General features: G+C 49.2%; 2 protein-coding genes and 1 pseudogene across 2 annotated transcripts; 2 read left to right on the top strand and 1 right to left on the bottom strand.

The window, feature by feature from the left end:
- The first annotated feature begins 792 nt into the window (after nucleotides 1–792).
- RLN3 (relaxin 3) lies at nucleotides 793–2,883 on the top strand. The gene is made up of 2 exons (XM_065917614.1): nucleotides 793–1,011; nucleotides 2,372–2,883. Exons 1-2 carry the CDS (start codon nucleotides 837–839, stop codon nucleotides 2,599–2,601), a joined length of 405 nt encoding a protein of 134 aa, XP_065773686.1. The 5' UTR covers nucleotides 793–836; the 3' UTR covers nucleotides 2,602–2,883.
- A 492-nt stretch (nucleotides 2,884–3,375) lies between these two features.
- IL27RA (interleukin 27 receptor subunit alpha) lies at nucleotides 3,376–26,762 on the top strand. Its single transcript, XM_065917613.1, has 14 exons — nucleotides 3,376–3,599; nucleotides 4,030–4,147; nucleotides 9,790–9,947; nucleotides 10,032–10,186; nucleotides 12,417–12,576; nucleotides 12,669–12,742; nucleotides 17,397–17,580; nucleotides 17,676–17,864; nucleotides 20,433–20,534; nucleotides 20,609–20,767; nucleotides 24,714–24,839; nucleotides 25,430–25,523; nucleotides 25,735–25,828; nucleotides 26,156–26,762. Exons 1-14 carry the CDS (start codon nucleotides 3,503–3,505, stop codon nucleotides 26,441–26,443), a joined length of 1,998 nt encoding a protein of 665 aa, XP_065773685.1. The 5' UTR covers nucleotides 3,376–3,502; the 3' UTR covers nucleotides 26,444–26,762.
- LOC136155652 (large ribosomal subunit protein uL13 pseudogene) lies at nucleotides 4,181–8,581 on the bottom strand (annotated as a pseudogene).
- Nucleotides 26,763–26,863: the final 101 nt, after the last annotated feature.

The raw sequence follows: 26,863 nt of genomic DNA, 5'->3' as shown, positions 1-26,863 counted from the left end.
AGAGAGTGCCCCACTTGCTAGTCTTAGCAAGGGAGCTATAGACTTTTCATTTGGTTAATAACAACAAATCAAAAGAATGTCTCAAAGTTGTAAAGGTCTTACCAGACCCACTCCCACAATATACATTTTATAAGATGATAGGACTAGTCAGGAGGTTCTCAAGAAAGAGAAACACATCCTCAAGCAGGAGACATTGCTGTTATATAGTCATTGGTACAGAGTTTAAGGAAAAACATATCCTTGAGCAAGATGAGTTGTTTTGTTGTGCAATCATCAGCTCAGGAAATGGCAACCTACTCCAGTGTTCTTGCCTGGAGAATCCCAGGGATGGAGGAGCCTGGTGGGCTGCTTCTATGGGGTCGCACAGAGTTGGACACGACTCAAGCGACTTAGCAGCAGCAGCAGCTCAGGGCTTAAAGAAAAAAAGTTTGTCTTTTACTCCTCCTTGAGAACTCCAAACCCCTTTCTCCTCCATGGGGACCCCGGACTTCTTATCAACCTACCTAAGAATTGACTCTCTCACTGGTCTCTGCTGAGCGGAGGCCTTCTCACCTCTCTCTGTGAAGATGACAGCCAGTGATGACAGCTGGGCCACGTCACCCTATTCCTTCCAAAGGTTATCACTTGGTCCAGGAAACGGGAAAGGTCAGGGTTTGGTGGAGGGGGCATGCCTGCCTCCCCTCTGCTGATGGAGATAAATGAGGTCACTCAGCTCCTACAGGACAGGAGGGGGAAGCTAAGATGTATAAATGAGGGGCCAGGAGGCGGTAGAGGCACCAGTCACCAGGAAGCTGCCTTGCTGTACCATTCTCGCATCGCAGGCAGCCCCGTCCAGCATGCTCAGACACCTGGTGCTGTTGCTGGCCGTGGGGTTGCTGGCTGGGGAGCTGTTGCCGAGGATCGAGGCCCGGGCAACACCCTACGGAGTGAAACTTTGCGGCCGTGAATTCATCCGAGCAGTCATCTTCACCTGTGGGGGCTCCCGGTGGAGACGTGCCCGTGACGCTGTGGGTAAGGCTGGGGAGGTAGTATGTATGGCCGCAGGATTGACGGGACATGAGGTGGGCCCCAGAAACCAGAGACGGAGGTGAGATGAGGGGCTGGGGCAGGAAGGTCCCTCCTGCACCACATGCAGCTGGGGAGATGCGCCAGGCCCTTGAAGCTGTGCCAAGGCTGAGGGAGCCGGTTGGCAGAGCTGCAGAGCTGAGAGGGGGGTTGGGGTGGGCGGCAAGCCATCTGAACCAGCTAGAGGTCTGGGACACCTGCCATGTGTGACCCCTGTGTTACGCAAGGCTGCTGTTTGCCCAACTCTGGTGAGTGCCATTCAGAAGCCGAAACTAAAGTGATTTCCAAGCCTTCAGGGAAGGGAGTAAGAAGAGTGTGGTGACTACAAGGCTAGATTTATGTCCTAATAGGTGACCCTCCTACCATGTTGCTTTTCTTCCCTGATTCCCTTTATCTGCAAATAGGAGGCACAGCTCCTGCATCTTGCACATTTGTTAAGTGGCAAAATTGAGTCTAAACTGATTAAGACAAAACGAGTGCTTACCATATATCAGATGCTATTTTAAGTTTGTTTTTTTTAAAGGCATATTAGTTAAGTCATCTACTCTGTATAAAACTCTACAAGGTAGAAGCTTTTTTTAATTTTTTGATGTGGACCATTTTAAAAGTCTTTGTTGAATTTGTTACAATACTGCTTCTGTTTCAAGAAGCATGGGGAATCTTAGCTCCCCGACCAGGGATCAAACCTGCATTCTCTGCATAGTCTTTATTTATTTATTTATTTATTTTTTGGAAGGCGAAGTCTTAACCACTGGTCCACCAGGGACGTCCCAGGAGTTATTATTATCCCCACTTTGCAGACAAGGAAGCTGAAGCTCAAGGGTGATAACTGGACTAGGGCTCAGTCAGTTCAGCTCCCAGACATGTGTTTTTCACCATCAGGTCCTCAATAACTAAGTAGGAGAGGAAAGCTGGGCTTCCCAGGTGGCGCTAGAGGTACCCAAACCTTCCTGACAAGATGTGGGTTTGATCCCTGGGTCGTGAATGTTCTCTGGAGGAGGGCATGGTAACCCACTCCAGTATTCTTGCCTGGGGAATGCCATGGACTGAGGAGCCTGGCGGGCTATGGTTTATAAGGTTGAAAAGAGTCGGACACAACTGAAGTGACCTAGCACGCAGGGGAAAAACTGTGACAGAGGAGGAAAGTCAAGTTCAGTGGGGTTAAACTGCTCATCAAAGAAGGAAGCCACATCTGAGCAGAATCAAAGTCTCTACTCACGAGGTTTAGTCACACTCCAGAACAGCCCGGAGCTGGGACTCTGGGTGTAACACAATCCTGAGCACTAACTCTTCTCATCTTTTGCAGAAGATGCCTTCCCAGAGGTGGACACTGACTCAGAGAGCGAGCTGGATGAGGCAGTGGCCTCCAGCGAGTGGCTGGCCCTATCCAAGTCCCCTCAGGCCTTCTACCGGGCCGGACAGGGCTGGCAGGGAACCCCAGGGTCTCTGCGGAGCAGACGCGACGTCCTGGCTGGCCTGTCGAGCAACTGCTGCAATCGGGGGTGCAGCAAGAGTGAAATCGGCAGACTCTGCTAGAAGCGGAACTGGGGAGCAGGGAGGCACCGGGGTGAATGCCCCAGCCCTGCCATCCACCTGGCTGGTGTCTGGCTGGGCACTTGTTTCTGGTCCCTCACTCATTCATTCATCAGCAAGTCACGGAGGTCCGGCACTGTGGACTCAGAGTCCCCCCCACCCAACCCCGATCTTTGAGCAGTCCATCCCACCCATGAGCAAGCTATACCTCAACCTGGCCAAATGGGGACCCTGACGTCTGTGCAGCCCATATGATGCCTTTCTTGGCCTATTCTGTCTCCTACTGTCCCTACTTACCCAATCTGGCCACACTCAGACCCTTGCCCAAGCTGTGACTCTCTTTTGTCCCACCTGTGGCCATTCGCCAGCCCAAATTATACCCCCAGTCCATTCCAGCCTTCCTGCCTGCCAGCCCCTCTGCCGGCCAGCCCTTCTCCCTCCAACCCCGCCCGCTGGGGGGGGGGGGGGGGGATGCGGGGCGGGGCGGTTCTAAAGCTGTAGACCCCAGGGTTGGTGGAGGGACTCCTGCGTTTTCTTCATATCCTGGGGTGGGAAGCTCAGTGTGTGTGTGTGGTGGGAAGGATCAGAACCTTCTCCAGCCCCTCAAAATAAAAAGTTGCAAAAGACTTGGTAGTGTGTGATGTTTGGGGAGGGAAGGGGCAGGTATCAAGGGAGCTTCGGCCACGCCCTCAGCACAGCCCCCACCCCCTCCCCAGACTCCCTCCCCAGCCCCTGCGAGTTCTGCCGGGAACTTTCCGGTGCAGAGAAGGGGCGGGGACCCGGAGCGCAAGGTGCGGAGGCGGCCGGGAGGGGTGGCTCTGCTTCCCGTCGCCGCTCAAGCGTTGGTTCCCGAGAGCGAGGCGGGTGGCAAGGCCGGGCCGGACTTGGGGGGCGCGGGAGTGCCATGCTGGGGGCCCCGGCCGCCCCCTTCCCACCGCGGCCGAAGCCGATGCTGCTGCTGCTGCTTCTATTGTTGCTGTTCTGCCGGACTCGGCCCCAGGGTGAGTTCTGGAGCAAGCTCGTGTCTCGTGCTCGCGAAAGCGCCCATCCTCCAGGGTGACCCTCAAGTGTGCGGAATGAATGGCCGAGGTCCAGAAGCCACTTTGCTCTCCCCGGCCCCTAGCCGGGCGATGCGAGGGGTTGGGGAATGGGCGGTAGCGAGGTGGGAACTTGAGGCCGGGGTTGGAGGCGGGGGTAGAGTAAGGGCTTTTGTCGGGGAGTAGGGGGCGGGGGTTAGTTAACAGGATGTGGCTGGTGGGAAGGGAGGAGTTATGCCCAAAGCCTGGGGAGCGGTGCCCAGCGCCCCCTTCCTGCTGCTCGCTTCAGTAAGGGACCCTGGATCGCCCTCCACAGTTGTCAGAAGTTCTGGGGTGTGCCCGAGGCTGGGGGAACTGACCCCCTTCCTTGAGACCCTCCTTCCTCCCTCTCCAGGCAGCCCGGGGCCCCTGCAGTGCTATGGAGTTGGACCCTTGGGCAACCTGAACTGCTCCTGGGAGCCTCCTGGGGACCTGGGAGCCCCCTCCATGCTGTATGTCCAGAGCCAGAAGTAGTGAGTACAATGGGGTAATTGGGGGGCACTGAAGCCACTCAGGTTCTAGCCTTCTCAGAGGACCCATTCGTCCTGCCCACCCTCACCTCCCAGCCCTGCCCCACTCTTAAGCCCTTCAGTTCCAGATTCCCTCGTTTCCTTGCTGTGTTACCATGAACCAGTCACTCTCCCTCTCTGAGTGCTTATTTCTTCCTCTCTTAAATGCTGATAATAATGGAACCTGGTTCCCAGCGTTGGTTCTGAGAATTCAGTGAGTTTAGGCACTTGGGAAAGAAAATGCTTAATGACCAGGAGTTGTTTTTTATTGCTGTGTGACCTTAGGCAAGTAGCTTAACTTCTCTGAGAATCTGGAAAGATCATTTGGTCTGGTGCTGGGGATGCAACAGGGAAAGAGACACAGAAAGCTTCATGGAGCCCACAGTCTGAGGGGGTGACTGATATTGCTTCATGATGAATCACACTTGGAAATTCAAATTCATCTCAAATTTGGCTGTGAGAAGGGAGGAAAAGGAGCATTTGAAGATGGGAACTGGCATGGGAGGTTGGTTGTTTTTTTTTAAATGGTGGTAAAGTACACATAAAATTTACCCCCTTTTTCCTCAATCTTTTTCTTTTGGCTGTGCTGGATCTTCTTTGCAGCTTGGACTCTAATCGTGGCTTGAAGGCTTCTCACTAGTTGCAGCGCATGGGCTTAGTTCCCTCTAGGGCATGTGGGATCCCAGTTCCTTGACCAAGAATCCATCCCGCATCCCCTGCTCTGACAGGCAGATTCTTAATCACTGGACCACCAGGGAAGTCCCCTCAATCTTTTTAAAGTGTCCAGTTCAGTGACATTAAGTACAGTCACACTGTTGTGCAGCCATCACCACCATCCATGTCCAGAGGGGTTTTAATTTGTAGAGAAGGAGAAAGGAAGAGGGCTTCCCACGTGGCTCTGATGGTAAAGGACCCATGTGCCAATGCAGGAGATGTAAGAGACATAGGTTCGATCCCTGGGTTGGGGAGATCGCCTGGAGGAGGGCATAGCAACCCATTCCAGTATTCTTTCACGCCAGTATTCTTGCCTGGAGGGTCCCAGGAACAGAAGAGCCTGGCAGGCTGCAATACATAGGACTGCAAATCAACTTAGCATGCATGCTTGCACCAGGGAATAAGAAAAAGTCTCCTCTCTTTTTTTCTTTTTGAAGAATAAACAGTCAATTTTATTGGGCTCAGACTAGGAATCCATGAGTCTTGAGGAGCTCTGTGAATTTGTCAGTTTTCTTCTCGATGTTCTGTTCTGCTTGCTTCGGTAGCCTCATGAGCTGCTGCTTTTTCCAATAGCTGATCTTGGCTTTCTCCTTTCTCGTCTCGTCCAGGGTGGCCATTACTGCCTGGTCCTTCCAGCTAACCTTATGAGCCAGACGCCCTAGGTAGGCAAACTTCCGAGTAGGCTTCAGACGCACAACCTTGAGGGCAGCAGGAAGCACCATACGCTTTTTCCTGTTACAGGGTGGTGGGATCCCATCAAACACCTCGAGGCACTCCAGAGCAGCCTGGCCTCAGTTGGTGTGGCCATGTCTCAGACTGGCCGCCAGAAGATGCGGCTGGGGCCTCGGAAGTGGCAGGGGTCGCGGGAGGGCTTGGTGTTCGTCCGCTTGCGGAGAAAGGCCAGGTACTTCAACTTATTTCTGTAGAAATTGCCAGAAATGTTGATGCCCTCACAGAGCACGACCGCACGCACCCTTCCGGCCCAGAAGCAGCTGCTTGACCACGGTGGCCGCCAAGCGGCCCAGGAGATGGCCTCGGCAGTCGAACACCTGGACCTGCCCCTCCTCCATCTTCGGCAACCGCCTGGGCAAGCATTTTTTTTTAATTTTAATGAGGTGAAATTTGCATAATGTGAAATTAACCATTTGCAAGTGAACAGTTCAGTAGCTGTTAGTTCTTCACATTGTTGTGCAACCAGTGCCTCTGTTTCATTCCAGAACATGTCCATTACCCCCAAAATGAAGTTTTATCCCTAACAACAGTCAATCCCTGTCCCCTGACAACTACTGATCTATTTTCCATCCCTTTGATTTGCCTGTCCTGGACATTTCTCCAAAGTGGAATCATACCTTATGTGGTCTTTTATATCTGTATACATTCACTTAGCATGTTTTTCAGGTTCATTATGTTGTAGCATGGACCAGAACTTCATTCCTTTTTTTGTAGCTGAACAATATTCTACTGTAATGGATACACTGCGTTAGTCTACTCATCTGTTAATGGACACTTGGGATGTTTCCACCATTGAACAATTGCAGTGGGTGATTGTGACTAGCACTACTGAGAATGTATGTGTGCAAGTTTTTGAGTTCTTTTCAGTTCTTTGGGGGTATATGCCTAGGAGTAAAATTGCTGGGTCAGTTGGCAATTCTGTTTAACTTTTTGAGGAACGACCTGTTTCTGCAACAGCTGCACCGTTTTATGTTCCTACCAGCAATGTAAGAGGGTCCCAATTTCTCCACATCTTTGCCAGCATATGTGTTTTTTGTTTTTGTTTTTAAATGATGGCCTTGATTTGAACCTTTGAAATCCAATCCTTTGGGACATCCTCAGTCCTCTCTCTCTAACCCACATTTGATCGAGCAGCAGGCCTTGCCAACATTATCTAGAATCTGGCACTCCTTACTTCCTGAGCACCCACCATGGTCCTGTGCCCATCATCGCTGGCCTGGACCCCACAGTCACCTCCCCTCAGGACTCAGGTTTCCATCCTCACCCCCACAGTTTCTTCTCTACCATGACATCCAGTGGGCGCCTGTGAACTTGTGCATCAGAGCACTTCCCTTCCCTGCTCACAGCACCCCAGGGCTCCCTGCTCACTCAGGGTAAAAGCCAGAATCCTTCCTGCTGTCATCTGAACAATCTGCTGTCACCTCCCTGCCTCGCCTTCTCCCACTTCTGCCTTACTCACTCTGTTCCAGGATGCAAGCCTCCTCCTCACTGTTGCTCAGAAAATACCAGGCACAGGGGCTTCCCTGGGGTTGTTGTTGTTCAGTCACTAAGTCATGTCAGCTCTTTTCGATCCCATGGACTGCAGCACGCCAGGCTTCCCTGTCCTTCACTATATCCCAGAGTTTGCTCAAACTCATGTCCATTGAGTCAGGAGTTGGTGATGTTATCTAACCATGTCTTCCCTGGTAGCTCAGTGCTAAAGAATCCACTTGCCAATGCAGGAGACTTGGCTTCGATCCTTGGCCTGGGAAGATCCCACATGCGACGAAGCTACTAGGCCCGTATGCCACAACTCTTCAGCCTCTGCTTGCGTGTGCTAAGTCACTTCAGCCGTGTCCGACTCTTTGCGACCCCATGGATCGTAGCCCGCCAGGCTCCTCCGTCCTTGGGATTCTCCAGGCAAGAATACTGAAGTGGGTTGCCATGCCCTCCTCCAGAGGATCTGCTCAACCCAGGGATCAAACCTGCATCTCTTATGTCTCCTGCATTGGCAGGCAGGTTCTTTACCACTTTACCACCTGGGAAGCCCCACTGAGTCTGTGCTCTGGAGCAACTACTGAGCCCACACACCACAGCTACTGAAGCCGGCGCCCCTAGAGCCCGTGCTCCACAAGAGGAGCCACGACAATGAGAAGCCTGCACACCGCAACTGGAGAGTAGCCCCCACTCACTGCAACTAGAGAAAAGCCCGTGTGCAGCAGCAAAGACCCAGTACAGCCAAAAATAAATAAATAAAATGATGAAAGAACAAAAAGAAAAAGCACCAGGCACGGTTTGGCCTCGGGACCCTTGCCTTGGCTGCTGTTCCTTCTTAAAATGCTCTTCAATTTAGGAAGGCCCTTCACAAACTCTGCACCCACCTCCTTCAGGCCTTCATTCTCATGTCTCACCAGAGAGCTTTCCTGACCACCTGTACTAAAATAGCGCTGTCATTCTTCATCTCAGTGCACCTCATCTTCCTCACCCCGCTTGATTTTTTAAATTTCATTAATTATTTCTGTATGTTTGGCCTCACTGGGAGGCTTGTGGCATCTTAGTTCCCCTATCAGGGATTGAACCCCGGGCTGCCTGCAATGGAAATGTGGAGTCCTAACCACTGGACAGCCAGGGAACTCCCTTGATTGTTCTTTATATTGCTTATACCACCATCAATTATATATTTATATGTGTTTCATCTGCCTGCTCCATTGAAATACCAGCTCTGGAGAGTGGATCCTTGCCTGCTTTGGTCATAGTCCTATTCTCAGCTTCTACAGCAGGGCCTGGCACAAAATATGTATTTGCTGACTTAATAGTTGTTTTTGTTGTTGTTCAGTCACTAAGATGTGTTCGAATCTTGTTGATCCCATGGACGCCAGGCTCCGCTGTCTTCCACTACCTCCTGGAGTTTGCTCAGATTCATGTCCATTGAGTAGGTGATGCTATCTAACCATCTCATCCTCTGCTGCCCTCTTCTCTTGCCCTCAGTCTTTCCCAGCATCAGGGTCTTTTCCAATGAGTTGGCTCTTTGCATCAGGTGGCCAAAATATTGTGGCTCTAGCTTCAGCACCAGTCCTTCCAACGGGTATTGGATTTCCCATTGGGTGGATTTCCTTTAGAATTGACTGGTTTGATCTCCTTGCTGTCCAGAGGACTCTGAAGAGTCTTCTTCACCACCACAATATGAAAGGATCAATTCTTTGCCACTCCATCTTCTTTATGGTCCAACACTCACAGCTGCACATGTTAATACTGGAAAAACCATAGCTTTGACTGTAGGGACCTTTGTCAGCAAAGTGATGTCTGCTTTTTAAACACTGCCTAGGTTTGTCTTAGCTGTCATTCTTTCCTTCCAAAAAGCAAGCATCTTTTAATTTCATAGCTGCAGTCACTGCAGTGATTTTGGAGCCCAAAAAAATATAGAAGTAAATGTGGATATATATAATAGGTGCTCAATAAATAAAATAACCAATGTTTATATAACATGTATTGTGCCCCTGATGCTTGCTATTCTTTTCTTTAGTGTTTTAATTTGGTTACATGGGGTCTTAGTTGTGGCATGAGAGCTCAGTAGTTGCTAGGTTCGGGCTTAGTTGCTCCACAGCACTTGAAATCTTAGTTCCCCAACCAGGGATGGAACCTACATCCCCTGCATTGCAAGGTGGATTTTTAATCATTGGACCAGAGGAAGGGCTTCCCAGGTGGCTCAGTGGTAAAGAATCCACCTGCCAATGCAGAAGACACAGGAGACTCAGGTTTGATCCCTGGGTCGGGAGGTTCCTCTGGAGGAGGAAATGGCAACCCACTCTTGTCTTCTTGCTCGAAAAATCCCATGGACAGAGCAGCCTGGCGGACTACAGCCCATGGGGTCACAAAGAGTCCGACAGGACTGAGCGACTGAGCGCACACGCATGGACCATCAGGGAAGTCCTGCTTGCTGTCCTAAATGCATTTCATATCTCATCTCATCTCATCTCCCCTATTCAGCCCTTTTTGCAGGCACTTTTATCACTCTCATTTTGTAGGTCGAGAAGCTGAGGCACAAAGTTCAGTTGCTTGCTCAAGGTCACACAGTTCTTAAGCAGAACTAGGACTTGAACCCAGGCAGAGCCGATGTTATCATTACGCCTCGGGGCCCAGCCTCTCGTCTACCGCCCCTATTTCCCCATCTCTCCTTGCAGCCATTCCAACAAAACCTGGACCGTGGCGGTGCCCACCGGCCAGAACTGGGTGACCATCCCACGGGAACAGCTCACCACGTCTGACAAGCTCCTTGTCTGGGTGGCCAAGGCTGGCCAGCCTCTCTGGCCCCCCGTCTTCGTGAACCTCGAAACCCGAAGTAATGGGTGGGAGTGTGGGGATGCGCTGTGTGTGGGGTGGGTGGTCCCGGAGGCCCCTGCTGAGTGCATTTCCCCTTGCTCAGTGAAGCCAGATGCCCCCCACCTGTACCCTGACGTGTACTTCTCCGAAGATGACTCCCTGGAGGCCGTTGTCCGGTGGGCCCCTCCTACATGGCCACCCCATAAGGTCTTGGTCTGCCAGTTTTACTACCGAAGATGCCAGATGCCCTGGGTGCTGGTGAGTGTCAGGGACCCTTTTCCCCAACCCTACTCTGGTGGGGCCTGGGACATCATTCCCAAATCAGAGACCTAGCCCAGAACTCATTCCTTACCTGCCCCTGGAGTCTGTCCACATCCCTCACAAAAGGTCTGTACATGCATCTTGTTCAGCTAAAAAATGTACCCCCACCAGGATAAATTCCATGCAGTCCCACTTGGAATTTTTTTTTTTTCTTTTTTGGCCATGCCATGCATGTTGCAGGATCTTAGTCCCCTGACCAGGGATTGAATCCCGGTCCTCGGCAGTGAAGGCATGGAGTCCTAACCACTGGACAGCCAGGGAATTAATTCCCTTCACTTGGAATTCTTGAGAAACTCAGTAAACTTCCTCAGACACTTTCATTTAATGAATTGTTGTTCAATCACTAAGTTGTATTCAGCTCTTTTCGACTGCATGGACTGCAGCACCCCAGATTTCCCTGTCCTTCGCTATCTCCCAGAGTTTGCTCAAACTCATGTCCATTGAATCAATGATGCCATCCAACAGTCTCATCCTCTGTCATTCCCTTCTCCTCCTGCCTTCAATCTTTCCCAGCATCAGGGTCTTTTCCAGTGAGTTGGCTCTTCACATCAGGTGGCCCAAGTATTGGAGCTTCAGCTTCAGCATCAGTCCTTCCAATGGGTATTCAGGGTTGATTTCCTTTAGGATTGACTGGTTTGATCTCCTTACTATTTCCTCAAATAGCTTACATGAACCTTAAAGTAAGAGGTTAACAGCAGGGGACTTCCCTGGTGGTCCAATGGCTAAGATTCCATGCTCCCGATGCAGGGTTCAATCTCTGGGCAGGGAATTAGATCCCACATGTTGCAACTAAGACACGATGCAACCAAATAAATAAATGAACATTAAAAAAAAAAAAAAAGGGGTTTATAGCAGATACTACTTAGCACCTACTGTGTGCCACACACTGTTGGAGGCTCTTTGTCAAATCCGTACAAGAACTCTTTGAGGTAGACATGTTTTGTGCCTACCCATTTTACAGATGAGGAACAGAGCCTAGTTTTCAATAAACACTCGAAAGTGTTCATAATAAAAGTGGCTCATATTTGCAAGCACCAGCCATGCATCAGGTCCCAAGCTAAGCAATCTGCTTGGATGAGCTTATTGAGGACTGTACTATGACTTCCCTATATATATATATTATTTTACGATCATCTCTGTTTCATAGTTGGGGAAACTGAATCTCAGAGAGGTTAAGCAACTTTCCCAAGCTCACACACAGCAAAAAAAAAAAAAAAAGACAAAAGCTCCAAAGCAATGGGACCTCAGGAGTCAAGGAACCTGCCCAAACACTTTAAGAGCACAACCCCAAAGTTGCATGTATCTGTCATCTCATATCTCATTGGTCAAAACATAGTCACATGGTCTCACCTGATTGCAAGGGAGACTGGGAAATGTAGTCTTTATTCTTGATACACATGGTCCTGACAGATACTCAGGGTTTCCAAAAGAAGAAGCCGAGAATGGGTAGTGGGGGTAACCAACTATCTCAGTCATGGCTTGGGATGCAAAATACCACAATGTATAGACTTGTTTTCATTGTGAATATCCCTGCAGTTCAGAACAGTGCTAAGATACAGGTGTTGAGATTCTACTGCCTGGGTGTGAATCTCAGCTGTAGTACTCACCAGCTCTGTGACCTTGGGTATGTCACTTTCCCTCTCTTGACCTTAGTTTTCCTCATCTGTAAAATGAGAACAATAATAGAGCTTCCCACCTACTGCTATACCTGGCACAAAGGATAATCAAATTGTCTCTTTTTGCCAGGGATCATCCCAATTTTATTTATTTATTTATTTATTTATTTATTTTTCCAATTTTAAAACTGAAATTTTAAAACTGAAAGCCCACTCTGTCTCCCAGGCAAAGCAAGACAGTACTGGTCATTCTATTGACCTTCAAGGGCTTCCCAGCTGGCTCAGTGGTAAAGAATGTGCATGTAATGCAGGAGATGCAGGAGACACGGGTTTTATCCCTAGGTCAGGAAGATTCCCTGGAGAAGGGCATGGCAACCCACTGCAGTATTCTTGCCAGAAAAATCACATGGACAGAGAAACCTGGTGGGCTACAGTCCAGGGGATCCCAAAGAGTCGGACAGGACTGAAGTGCCTGAGCACACACATTGACATATAAAAGGTCAACTGTCAATTCAGCCTTCAGCCTCATCACTCACATGTCACTCCCCCAGCTGGAACCGGAAGTGAAGTCCATACCTCTGACCCTTATTGAGATCCAGGACCTGGAACTGGCCACTGGCTACGAGATGTTTGGCCGCTGCCGAGTGGACAAAGAGGAGGATCTGTGGGGCGAGTGGAGCCCCATTCTGCCCTTCAATACACCACACTCTGGTGAGGATCTCTGGGCTTCCCATCTTCTCCTCTCCTGGAAGTCTGGCCATCATGCCATTCCCATTTGTCTCTCCTTTTTCCATCCTAACCAGCTCCAAAAGATGTGTGGATCACGGGGAACATTTGTGGGGCACCGGATGAAAAGGAACTCCTGCTTCTGTGGAAGGTGAGTTGTGAAGACCCATTTCTCTGCTCATGTCAAGAAACCCTGGATAACAATGATGCAGGGACTTACTTGGTGGTCCAGCAGTTAGGACTCCGAGCTTTCACTCCCAAGGTCGTGGGTTCAATCCCTGGTCGGGGAACTGAGATCCCACAGGCTACCCGCTGCTGCAAAATCAAAAACACCCCCAAAACCAAAAAAACAATGATGTAAACAAAACAGAGGCTACTATGCTGCCCTCCTGAGGCTGCTTCAGGACTTCAAGGAGGGGATCGTCAGGGAAGTCCTGGCATGGTGCTGGGCTCAGAGCAAGACTCCACCAATGTTGACTGAAAGTAGGGGATCTGAGCTGAGACTTGAACATGGGTACGAGTGTTCCAGGCAGGGGGGCACGTTGGATGCAAAAATTTAGAAGCAATACAAGGCTCAGCTCCACAAAGTATCGCCACGTATGCTAAGGGCTTTGATGTTAGTATCAAAAGGGCATTGTAGGGACTCCTCTCATGGTCCAGTGGCTGAGAATCTGCCTATCAATGCAGGGGACACGAACGAGTTCAGTCCCTGGGCTGGGAAGGTCCCACATGCCCTGGGGCAACTAAGCCCACATGCCACAACTACTGAAGCCCTCACGCCCTTGATCCTGTGCTCTGCAATAAGAGAAGCCACCACAGTGAGGAACCCGAGCACTGCAACTAGAGAGTAGTCCCCGCTCGCAGCAACTAGAAAAAGCCAGAGTCCAGGAACAAAGATCCAGAACAGCCAAAAATAAATAAATAATTTAAAAAGGTGGGGGCCGGGGGCATGGTAGGGATTTCCTGGTGGTCCAGTGGCTAAGACTCTGAGCTGCCAATGCAAGGCACCTGGGTTTGATCCCTGGTCAGGGAACTAGATCCTGTATGCTAAAAGACCCCACTTCCTGCAGTGAAAATTGAAGATTCCGTGTGCCTCAACTAAGACCTGGTGCAGCCAAATAAATAAATATTTAAAAAAAAAAACAAAAACAAAAACAGGGCTCGTGAGATGACAGACAAGAATGAAACAGTTCTCACTGACCCAAGTCTGTTGAGCACCTAGTCGGTTCCGTGCATTGCAAGGCCCTGACTCACAGTAAACATGGCAAGAAACCAGTAACAGGGCTCTTACTTTCTTGGGCCACACGATCTAATAATATCACTCACTTTAGCCATGCATAATATTTCCAGAGCTCTTACTGTGTGCCAGGTCCTCGCCTTATATTGACAAACTTTACAGATGAGAAAATGAGACATAGAGAGGTTGCCCCAAACCACACAACTGGTACATGGCAGAGCTGATGTTTATTGGCTTTCAAAGCATAATTCACAGTTTCAATACCTTCATTTTATTTATTTAAAATTTTTTTTCGCTTTTTTTGGCCATGCTCCAGGGCCTGTGGGATCTTAATTCCCTGACCAAGGATCAATCCTGTGCTCCTTGCATTGGAAACATGGAGTCGTAATCACTGGACCACCAGCAAAGTGCCTCAGTGCTTCTGTTTTATGACACATACCTTGTAATGCCCCTTTGCTATACTGAAATCAAATACATAGCTTAGGGCTTCCCTGGTGGCTCAGTGGTAAAGAATCTGCCTGCCAGTGCAGGAGAAACAGATTCAGTCCCCCATCCGGGAAGATCCCACATGCAACTGAGCAACTCAGCCTGTGTGCCGCAACTATTTAGCCTGTACTCTAGAGCCGGGGAGCCACAGCTGAGCCCGTGTGCCGCAGCTACTGAAGCCTGTGTGCCTAGAGCCTGTGGCTCACAGCAAGAGAAGCTGCCGCAGTGTGAAGCCCGAGTACCACAACCAGTAGCCCCCACTCTGCAACTAGAGAAAAGCCCATCAAGCAGCGAAGCTCCATACAGCCCCAAATAAATAATACATGATAAAATTACAAAATAGAAATATAGTTCCTATAACCCATATATATATATGCACATTTAAAAGTGTATAAATACAGTGTATTGTATTGTAACATACAGTGTACAGTGTATTGTAACATTCAGTAGAAAATAAAGGGGACATAAGGCTGCTACATAATGCCAGAGTATTCAGTTCACCAGTATGGCATGAGTACTAAATCTATACCTACCTGATAGGGTTGTTAGTCTCTTAGTGGTCCGACTCTTTGCGGCCCCACAGACTGTAGTCTGCCAGGCTTCTCTGTCCATGGGATTCTCCAGGCAAGAATACTGGAACGGATTACTGTGCCCTCCTCTGGGGAATCTTCTCGCCCAAGGATCGAACCCGGGTCTCCTGCACTGCAGGCAGATTCTTTACTGTCTACACCAGGGAAGCTCCATGTACCTCATAACATAGCTTTAAAATACATAAAGTGAAAAATAAATAAAATACATAAAGTGAAAATTGACAGAACTACAAGGGGAACTCTCTGAATTCACATCCATTGTGGGAGATTTTCACATACTCCTCTAAGTAATTCCATAACAAGCAGCTGGAAAACAAGTCAAGATCTAGAAGACCTGAGCTTGTGAGTAGCTGACAACCAGGTGGACTCACGTAGGGAACATCTGAACATGCATTCTTTCCATACCAAACAGGACATCTACCAGAGTCGTCCACATACCAGGCTATTGAGCCAGTTTCCAAGGACTTCAAAGGGATGAGACAATGCAAGAGAGATGCTCTGATCAAAACACAGATCGTACTGGAAATTGATAATCACAACTGCCTGAAAAGTCCCTATATGTTCGGAATATTTTAACATTCAGTGGATATTAAAACCCATTCCCCAAAGGTTTTGTATTTATACATCAAATGGTGTTTGGTCTTAGGATCAGCTATAATTGTTAGATTTTTCTATCTACAGAAGTTTCCAGCTGGGATGACATTCTGAAGTCACGAGGGAGGTGGGACAACTCTTTGTTTCTAGGCGAATGCAGTGTCCCTGGCTCTTGCGCATCAAATACCAATCGTTGAGGTAACCAGATACTCTCAGAAGTTTCCCCAAAGGACTCTGGAGGGTACCATCCTCTTTGCTACACACAGCCACTCCTCTGTACAACAGTGGGAATTTTGCAGTCCCTAAGAACCACACAGGACAGAATGGGGTAAGGTGAGCGAGGCAGGGTTATACAAGTGCATGGCCAGATTTTGTCTTTGAGCACCGAAGAATTGATACTTTTGAACTGTGGTGTTGGAGAAGACTCTCGAGAGTTCCTTGGACTGCAAGGAGATCCAGCCAGTCCATCCTAAAGGAGATCAGTCCTGGGTGTTCATTGGAAGGACTGATGCTGAAGCTGAAACTCCAATACTTTGGTCACCTGATGAGAAGAGCTGACTCATTTGAAAAGACCCTGATGCTGGGAAAGATTGAAGGCAACAGGAGAAGGGGACAACAGAGGATAAGATGGTTGGATGGCATCACCGACTCAATGGACATGGGTTTGGATGGACTCCGGGAGTTGGTGATGGACAGGGAGGCCTGGCGTGCTGCGGTTCATGAGGTCGCAGGGAGTCGGACACGACTGAGCGACCGAACTGAACTGAAAATATTTTTTTTTAGAAATCATTTTATTTTCTCTTGTTTTTTAAAAATTTATTTTTGGCCGCACTGGGTCTTCGGTGCTGCATGTGGGCTTTGTCTAGTTGCAGAGGGCAGGGGCTACTCTCTAGTTGTGGTGCATGAGCTTCTCACTGCAGTGGCTTCTTTTCTGGTGGTTCACAGGCTATAGACATTCCAGCTTGAGTAGTTGCAGCTCGTGAGCTCAGTAGTTGGCAGCTTGCTGGCTCTAGGGTGAGCAGGCTTCAGTAGTTTTGGTCCATGGGGTTAGTTGCTTTGCAGCATGTGGAATTATCCCGGACTAGGAATCGAATCCATGTTCCCCCTATTGGTAGGCGGATTCTTATTCACTGCACCACCAGGGAAGTCCCTTACTTAAAATCTTGAAAATTTGTTTGTTATGTTTTGGGTTTTTTTTTTTTTTCATTAATTTTGATGGATTAAAATACTGTGTTACAACAAGGTCCTACTGTAGAACAGAGAACTGTATTCAATATCTGGTGATAAACCATAATGGAAAAGAGTATGAAAAAGAATGTGTGTGTGTGTGTGTGTGTGTGTATGTGTGTGTGACTGACTGCTTACGGCAGCAATGAACACAGCTTCATAAATCAACTATACTTCAGTAAAAAGAAATTTTAAAAATATTGCATTAAAATATAATTTATCTTGGTTGGGTTTTTGGTATCTTTTCTTGTTTTGCACCCTAGTTCTGGCTCACACGCTGTATTCTAATCTCACTTCTGCTGTTGAGCCCCTCTGAGACTTGGTTTCCTCCCCTGTACCGTGAAACCAGGGCTTCCTTGGTGACTCAGCGGTAAAGAATCCACCTGCCAGTGCGGGAGATGCAGGTTCAATCCCTGGGTCAGGAGGATCGCCCTGGAGAAGGAAATGGCAACCCACTCCAGTATTCTTGCCTGGGAAAATCCCATGGACAGAGGAACCTGGTGGGCTACACTCCATGCGGTCACAAAAGAATCGGACATGACTTCGTGATCAAACAACAGTGAAACCAACAAAAATGTTTCACTGATGGGTTTTTCCAGTGACCTCACTGAGATGCACAGTATGTGCCTGATAAGGAGAGAGATTCACCCCTCCTTCCCCTTATCCTTTAGGCTTCAGGGCTCTGCGTGCAGATGACCTACAGAGTCTGGATCCAGGTTAAAGATCAGGAGGTGATCCAGGAGGAGACCCCCTGCTGCAACTTCTCCATCCCCACCCAAGCAAAGTGGGTGGGGGTGTCTGCCGGGAATTACACAAGCTGGGAGCCTCCTACCAACCTCCCTTTGACCTGCTTGGGTAAGAGGCTGTGACCTTCCTTTGTGAGATGCCCTTGAGGTGAAAGTGGAGACTTCCCAAGTAGACAGTTGAGATTTCTCCTCCTCATCCTCTAGGTCCAGACTTTGCCCCCCATGGCGTGGTGGTCAAGAGCATCTCTGGAAACAAAGAGCTGCTAGTGACTTGGCAACAGGAGCCTTGGGAGCTGCAGGAGCATGTGGTGGACTGGATTCAAGACGGCGACCCCTTGGAGAACCTCAAGTGGGTTCGGGTTCCTCTTGGGAACCTCAGTGCAGTGTTGCCAGGTGAGGCCGAAGGGCACCTGGGTTCCCATTTCAGCTGTTGGAGAACAGAGGAGAGGCTGGATTTGCAGAAGAGTGTTCAAGTATTATTAATTTGTGTAAGAAATATTCATTGACTACCCTATGTGTGCCAAGCCCTATTCTAGACACCGGTACACAATGATGGGTTTCCCCGGTGGCTCAGCAGTAAATAATCCACCTGCAATGCAGGAGATGCAGGTTCAATCCCCAGGTTGGGATGATCCTCTTGAGAAGGAAATGGCTACCCAGTTCAGTGTTCTTGCCTGCGAAATCCCCTGGACAGAGGAGCCTGGAGGGCTACAGTCCATGGGGTCACAAGAGTTGGACACGACTTAGCAAGTTAACGACAACACACACAGTGATGGCAGCTGATGTGTATTGGCCTTTCCATCAGCGTGAAATCATTCAATCTTCCTTATAAAGCAGGTTTCTGTTATTATCATGAAGATTAAGAAAAAGGCTCAGGAAAAAAAAAAAGAAAAAGGCTCAGAGAAGTTAAGCAACTCCCCTGAGGCCATACAGAAAGTATGTGGTGGAACCAGGATTTGAACCACGCAGTCAGGTTCCTAAAGTCAAACCCTGAACTATCACTGTAGTCTCCTCTCAACAGCATCCCTACCCCAACATCTCCATCCTCACCTTGTAGGGCAGGCAACCAGTGGGACAAAAAACAAATACCTCTGTAATGCAATGTGCTGTTTAGTTGCTAAGTCATGTCCAACTCTCTGTGACCCCATGGATTGTAGCCTGCCAGGCTCCTCTGTCCATGGGATCTTCCAGGCCAGAATACTGGAGTGGGTTGCCATTTCCTTCTCTAGGGGATCTTCCTGATGCAGGGATGGAACTTGCATCTCCTGCATTCCAGGAGAATTCTTTACCACTGAGCCACCAGGGAAACCCCTGTAATGTAATTGGAGCAAAGTAAATCAGGGTAAGGGGGAGGAGGGAAGATATTTATTTTAGGGGAAAAAAAAAAAGAAAAAGTCTCTCTGGGAAAGTGGCATTTAAACTAAGACCTGAGGGATCCATGAGGATGTCTATGGGAAAAACAAGAGGGGACAAACAGTGCAAACTCTCTGAGGCAGAAATGTGCCTTATGTGTTAGAGTGCAGTGGGGAGGCCAGTGTGGCTGGAGTGGAATGAGCAAAGGGGAAAGTGGGAGGAGGTGAGGGCGGGGAGGGGACAGGGCAGAATGTGCAAAGCCTGTGGCTCATGGAGAAGACTTTGCTTTTTTCTGCCGGTGAGGTGGGAGCCACACAGGGCTCTAAGCAGAGGAAGGGTGTGTCCTGACTCAGTTGCTCACAGGTGCCCCCTGGCGGCTGTGGGAGGAACGGACTGGGAGGGTGAGGGCTGGAATTGAGAAACCCAGGAGGGACTGGGGGCTTCCCTGGTGGCTTAGACGGTGAAGAATCTGCCTGCAGTGCAGGAGACCTGGGTTTAGTCCCTGGGTCTGGAAGATTCCCTGGAGAAGGGAATGCCTCCCCACTCCAGTATTCTACCCTGGAGAATTCCGTGGACAGAGAAGCCTGGCGGGTTACAGTCCATGGGGTCACAAAGAGTCGGACACCAATGAGGGAGTGACACTTTCCCTTTCAGAAAGGACTGTATTTGCTCCTTCTGAAAGGGAACGAAGGAAGGGAGAGAAGCAGGCAGGGTCTTGTTGGGGGAGTCTTACCGCAGAATTTGGGGGACCCATTTGGATTTGTTGCACCTGACTTGCTCCTCCAAGTGGGATTGTCCATGGGACGGTCAGATACTCAAGTCTCAAATCTAGCAATAAGTTCTAGGCTGAGATTTAACACTGGGGAGTCTGTCCTTGGTGTAAAGCATTTGGGATAGCCTGAGAAAGTGTCAAGTGAGAGATTTAGGATAAAGTCCCAAGACTATAAGGATATATGGACAGAAGAAGAGGAGCCCCAGTTTTGGAAAATTCCCAGTTGGGGAAGGCTATATGGCACAACAGATTTTGAGAAGGGATTTCAGGAGCCTTATTTACTGTGATGGATGATGTCAGGGCCCCACTCAGAGGCCAGAGTTTATCTCCCAGTCTCTGGCACCTGCATTCCTGGCCCTAAGGCTTTTTCTGGTCTGAAGTATCTTGCCTGCCTAGATAGCTGAAGTGCCTGGGAATCAAGGCCCCTCAGATGCAGCCTTTCACCAATAATGGTCGATGGATAAATACCCCACCTCCCTCCCTCCTTGGGTGGGATGGAGCTCAGGATTGTCAGCTCTTCTGCCACCCAGAGGGCACCCGTGGGACTGAGTCTTGGTTGGTCGTATTGGGAACTTGTTCTCTAACACACAGTTTCATGGGTGTCTTTCCTTCCCTGCTTCGTTTCCCCACTGCCCTATTGGTGTTTTCTATGGTTACCTCCCAGATAAATTACTTTTCCTCAAAACCCTTATAGCAGAGCATCCCTCTGGAGACACCAATGAAGATTCCTTACAAAATAAGAAACGAGAAAAAAAAATTAAAAAGAAAAAGAAAGAAAAGAAACGAGTTGGGGGGGGCAGCCAACTCTAACGGGTCTTTGCTCCTGTCCTTCTCAGTGGATTTCAAGGAAGGGGTCCCTTACCGAATCACGGTGACCATGGTCTCTCCTTGGGGTTTGGCCCCTGCCCCCTCCGTCTGGAAGTTCAGAGAGGAACTAGGTAAGTGGTGGGCCTGGAGGATGGGGGGTTCTGAAATCCTGGCAGAACCTGACCCACTGACTTTCTCTCGCCAGTACCGTTATCGGGGCCAGTGGTTTGGCGAATCCAGGATGCCCCCTCAGGGACCCCTGCCGTAGCGTGGGGAGAGGTCCCACGGCACCAACTTCGGGGCCATCTCACCCACTACACCCTGTGCACTCAGAGTGGATCCAGGCCTTCTGTCTGCAAGAATGGTGAGCTCCACCGCCTCTGCTCCTAGCCCCTGTGAGACCCACCCATCAATCTAACCCCCCTTTGCCCCAGATGGGACCTTTTGGCTTCCTCTCAGCCCCTCCGAGAACACCTGATATCATGGGTTCCCCAGTGGATAATAATCCTGGTGGCTATCACTGTAATAGACTGTCATGTGGCCATTTAAAATGAAGAGTCCGATCTATATTTATTGACATTGAAAGATGCCTGTCAAAGTTTATTAAGTGAAAAAAGATAAAAGGGTTATAAAACTTTGTGGGATGGTTCCAATTGTATACAATAAGAAACCCAGCACTGAGCAAAACAGAGACACAGCTATGGAAAGCAATTCCTCCACAGCATCAATAGGGATTTTAGAATTACATATGATTTTTATTTCTTTTTTATACCTTTGGATGTAGGCTACATTTTTACGCTGAGCACAGATTCCTTTTAAAAATGCCTTTCTTATTTTTGGCCGCTCTGGGTCTTCATTGCTGCTCGCTAGCTTCCTCTAGTTGCGGCGGTTCCCGGGCTTCTCATTGCGGTGGCTTCTGTTGCGGAGCACAGGCCCTCAGGGGCTCTGGCTTCAGTCCTTGTGGCGCGTGGATTTAGCTGCTCTGCAGCATGTGGGATCTTCCTGGACCAGGGATCAAATCTGTGTCCCCTGCATTGGCAGGCAGACTCTTAACCACTGGACCACCAGGGAAGTCCCTAAATTCTCTTTATCACCCTTTCCCCCACAGTCACCTTGAGATAAAATTGACAAACACACTATGGATGTTTAAGGTGTACATCGTAATGGTTTGACTCACAAATACTGTGAAATGATTCCCAATATAAATTTCGTTCACATCCATCATCTCACACAGATACCATAAAAAGTAAAAAAAAAAGTAATAAAACTTCAAAATATTCTTTTCTTCTGATTACAAAAGTTACCTGTTCTTGTTTTTAAAACGGACACGCTGGGGCTTCCCTAGTGGCTCAGTGGTGAAGAATCCACCCATCAGTGCAGGAGATGAGGGCTCGATCTCTGACCCGGGAAGATCCCACATGCCTCGGAGCAACTCAGTCTGTGTGCCAAAACTATGAGCCTGTCCTCTAGAACCAGAGAGCCTCAGCTAGTGAGCCCACGGGCTGCAACTTCTGAAGCCCGGGCACCTAGAGCCCATGCTCCACAACGAGAGAAGCCGCCACAATAAGTGTGCGCGCCACGATTAGAGAGTAGCCCCTGCTCGGCACAGCTAGAGAAAACCCGCTCAGCAACGAAGACCCAGCACAGCCAAAAATAAAGAAATAAAAGTATTTAAAAAACGGACGCATTAAAGAAGTATATATACTCAAAATATATCAGCATTCTCATCACTTCAGTGATACTGATCATGCAGCTTCCATATTTTGCCCTGTGTACGTTAACACAAAGAGGGGAGTTGTGTTTTGTGTGTTGTTTTTGAGTTGTGTTGTTTGAAAATTTTAAACTGCTTTACTGTAGGAAATTTCAAGGAAAAGTAGGAAAAATAGTGTAGCAAACCCTTGTGTACCCACCATCCAGTTTCAATAGTTAACTGCATTTAATCATTCTTGTTTCAGTGTATCCCCCACACTTTTTACCTCGTGTGTCTTTGGTTTCATTTCACCCTTAAATAATTCGGCACTCCTGCTTTTGTCTCTAACAGATAAAGCCTATTTTTTAAAAATATAGTTATTTACCGTGACTGCACTTTGCACGAATACATAGATATCACTGGGTTGAAAATCATATATATTTATGTGTTGCTCAGTTGCTAAATTATGTCTAATTCTTTGCAACCCCATGGACTGCCGCATGCCAGGCTCCCCTGTGCTTCACATCTCCCGGAGTTTGCTCAGATTCATGTCTGTTGAGTGGGTGATGCCATCTAACCGTCTCATCCTCTGCTCCCCTTTCTCCTTTTATGAGTACATGTACCTACTATTATTATTAAAAGAGAACCGTGTTATAGGCCCCTGAAGCTTATGACTGACGTTTTGCAGCTTTCTTTTTCTACTTGATGTTTTAGCTTGGATATCTTTATATGGCATATCCAGTTAAAAAGCACACAAAAACAGGGAATTCCCTGGTGGTCCAGTGGTAAGGACTTTCGAGAAGAATTTGGGGGACCCATTTGGATTTGTTGTACCTGACATGCTCATCCAAGTGGGATTTTCCATGAGATGGTCAGATACTCAAGTTTCAGATCTAGCAATAAGTTCTAGGCTGAGATTTAACACTGCAGTCTGTACTTGGTGTAAAGAACTTGGGACAGCCTGAGAAGGGCATCAAGTGAGAGATTAAGGATGAGTCCCAAGACCATAAGTATATATAGACAAAAGAAGAGGAGCCCCAACTCTGGAAAATTCCCAGTTGTGGAAGGCTATATGGCACCAGAGGTTCTGAGAAGGGATTTCAGGAGCCTTATTTACTGTGATGGGTGGCATCAGGGCCCTACTCAGAGCCCAGAGTTTCTCTCTCAGTCTCTGGCACCTGCATACCTAGCCTGAGGGCTTTTTCTGGTCTGAAGCATTTTGCCAGCCTCAACAGCTGGAAGTGCTGGGGAATCAAGGCCCTTCAGTTGCAGCCCTTTATCAGTGACTGATAATAGTTGATGGACAGGTGGTTAGGATTCTTACAGCTGAAGGTCTAGGTTCAACTCCTGGTCTGGGTTCAATCCCTGGTAGGGGAACAAAAATCCCACAACTGTAAGGCACAGTCAAAGAAGTAAAGAAAAACAGTTGTGGGAGGTGCAGATGTCTTCCCCTGGTCTGAAGCAAATTTCCCTTCACTGGATCCTGTGCATTCTGAGGGATATGATATTCATGCATTCTTTTATTTATTCCAATATACACTTGACCCTTGAACAACACAGGTTTGAACTGTGCAGGTCTAGTTATACCTGACTTTTTTCCATAGTAGATTTAACAGTGCTATCTATGGTTGGTTGAATCTGCTGATGTGGAAGTAGGAATTACAGAGTGTGTGTTAGTTGCTCAGGTGTGTCTGACTCTTTGCGACCCCAGGGACGGTAGCCCACCAGGCTTCTCTGTCCATGGAATTCTCCAGGGAAGAATTCCGGAGTGGGTAGCTATTCCCTTCTCCAGGGGATCTTCCCCACCCAGAGATCAAACCCAGGTCTCCTGCATTGCAGGCAGATTCTTTACCAGCTGAGCCACCAGGGAAGCCCCTATTGGGGAACCACAGATAAGGAGGGCAGAGAGTGAGCTGGTGACTCAGTGGTAAAGAACCCGCCTGCCATTGTAAGGGATGCAGGAAGTTCGAGTTCAATCCGTGGGTCGGGAAGACCCCCCTGGAGGAGGAAATGGCTACCCACTCCAGTATTCTTGCCCGGAGATTTCCATGGACAGAGGAACCAGGTGGGCTACAGTCAATGGGGTCGCAAAGATTCAGACTTGACAGCAGCAGCAGCAGCAACACAGATAAGGAGGGCAGACTATAAATTATACTGTACTTGGATTTTTAACAGTTAAGAGTTGACACCCCTAACCCCTGCCTTGTTCAAACGTCAACTGTATATCACTATTTAGTGGTTTCCATGTGCCAGGCACTAACTAGAGCTGGACACAACTCTGGGAATATGGCCCTTGTGGCCCTAACTTTCTCATGGGGGACATGCAGGCATAGATAAAGTACATACTATCTATGCAGTGTATCAGATGATGGTAAGTGCTGAGTAGAGGAATAAAGCAAGAAAGATGAATGGAGAAGCAAGTGCTGTTTTAACTGGTTGGGGTGGAGGGGCAGTCAGGAAAGTTCTCACTGAATAGGTGACCTGTGGGCAAAGATCCAAAGGAGGTGAGGTGGGAACCATGTGGATATCTGGGAGAGAGTGTTGCAGACAGCATGGTACGTGCAAAGGTCCTGAGGCAGGACTTGACTGCCTCCCTCACCTCTCTGGGTATGTCCTTCAGTGACTGGCAGCAACCGAACCATGACCCTGCCCGACCTTCACTGGGGTCCCTGCAAGCTGTGGGTGACTGCGTCCACCATCGCAGGACAGGGCCCACCTGGTCCAAGCCTCCAGTTCCACCTACCAGGTAGGGGTCTGGGGTGGGACTGCTATGGGAGGGGGCCCTGTTCCACTGGAGGGGGGTTACAAAATCCTTACTGAACTTCATTGGGTAGACAACCTTTTGACTTGGGAATGTTGATGATGCATTTTGATGCTGCTAAATACTGTTGTGGATTAACAGGCAATGTGTGTCTTTGACCCTTTCACCCATCCCTGACCTTGACCTTCTCACAAGTCCCACTCCCACTCTGAGACTCCCCCTACCGATTCGTGCCTGCATGCTGAGTCATGTCTGACTCTTAGTGACCCCATGGACTGTAGCCCACCAGGGTCCTCTGTCTGTGGGCTTCTCTAGCAAGAATACTGGAGTGGGTTGTCATTTCCTTCTCCAGGGGATCTGTCAACCCAGGGACCAAAACCTAATCTTCTGCATCTCCTGCATTGGCAGGCAGATTCTTTACCACTGGGCCACCTGAGAAGCCCTCACCCATTCATGAGCCCTGCCCGTTTATCCACTTCCTTACCTGTCCCCTGCCCCACCCGTGAGCCTTCCCTGAGCCCTCCCAGCCTTCCTGATGTCCAAATGTTCTTCTGCCCCTCCCCCTTGCCCTCCAGATAACACCCTGAACTGGAAAGTTCTGTCAGTTGTCTTTTTCCTGTGGGGTGTGTTCCTGACCATCTGTGGGGTGAGCCTGGCCACCTGCGGAAGGTGAGGCTGTCAGACACATGGGTCTCTGCCCAGGTGGGGAGGGCAGCTGGGCATCGCTGAGCTTGGCCTGGCAGGGGTGGTGGGGGGAGTGGGGGCTGCGGGGATGAGGGGATGATGCTTCAGAGCTTGGTGACGTGCCTGGAGCTTGTCTTCTGGGCATGGGTATCTGGCCACCTGGATTCCCTGCCCTGACTCGTAACCTGCTTGCCAGGTGTGTCCACCTGCAGCACAAGGTACTGCCCCACTGGATCTGGGATAAGATTCCTGACCCTGCCAATAGCAATTTCAGCCTGCCGCACATGAAGGTGAGTGAAAAGCCTGGCTGATTGGGGAAAGCTAGGACAGTGGGGAATAGTTGGGAACTAGGGTGGGGGGATTACGAGGGGAAGGGGCTTCCCAGGATTTAATGGTAAAGAATTCACCTGCCAATGCAGGAGACATGGGTTTGATCCCTGGGTTGGGAAGATCCCGGGAGGAGGGCATGGCAACCCACTCCAGTATTCTTGCCTGGAGAATCCCATGGACAGAGGAGCCTGGTAGTCCGTAGGGTCGCAGAGTCAGATACGACTGAAGCAACTTAGCACGCACACTCACATGTCAAGGGGAACAATCTCGGCCTCTTCTCTCCCCAGGAGGTGCCCCAGGCCCAGCCCCCTGGTGACTCACCCATCCTGGAAGTGGAGGAAATAGAACAGGTTCCGGTTAAGGAGCCCCCCCAGCCCTTGGTGCCACTGGACTCTGGGTATGAGAAACACTTCCTGCCCACACCTGAGGAGCTGGGCCTTCTGGGCCCCACTGCAGGCTCCAGGTTACGGCCTGAAGTGACCTCAGGAGGGGAGAGGGGAGCTCCTTTGACAGATGAAGACAGAGGCTCAGAGCTGAGTCACTTGCCTGAGGACACCCAGCCAAGGAAGAGCTGAGACTAAAGGACCCCTACAGAGAAGGGCCTGGCCCTACAGGGAAAATGTGGATGGATGAGGGAGCAAAGGAAAAATATATGATATCCACAGTGGCAGCTACTCCCCAGATCTGTCCTGCTGCTATCACAGAACTGTAGTCGGATGCACTCCCAGCCTCCCCTGCAGCTCAGTGTAACCAAGGACTGAGTTCTCACTGGTGAAACCTAAGCAGAAACCCACCTTGAAACCCAAGGTGGAGGCAGCGCAAGAAACAGAAAACAGAGTTTCCAAGTGATCCCATAGACGTGTCCAAAGAAATAAATTTTTTTCTCTTTTGGTAGCTACTATAGCTTGAGATCTTTATGTTACAGCAGCCACATCTATTTAACTCTCACTGACTCAGTCTTTGCTTCTAGCAGAGTCAAGCCCTCCACTTCCCAC

This window comes from Muntiacus reevesi, chromosome 1 (assembly GCF_963930625.1).
Source record: "Muntiacus reevesi chromosome 1, mMunRee1.1, whole genome shotgun sequence".
In the NCBI taxonomy this organism is placed as follows: Eukaryota; Metazoa; Chordata; class Mammalia; order Artiodactyla; family Cervidae; genus Muntiacus; species Muntiacus reevesi.
Note: the sequence above shows the minus strand (reverse complement) of the source record. Positions and strands in the feature narration are given on the sequence as shown.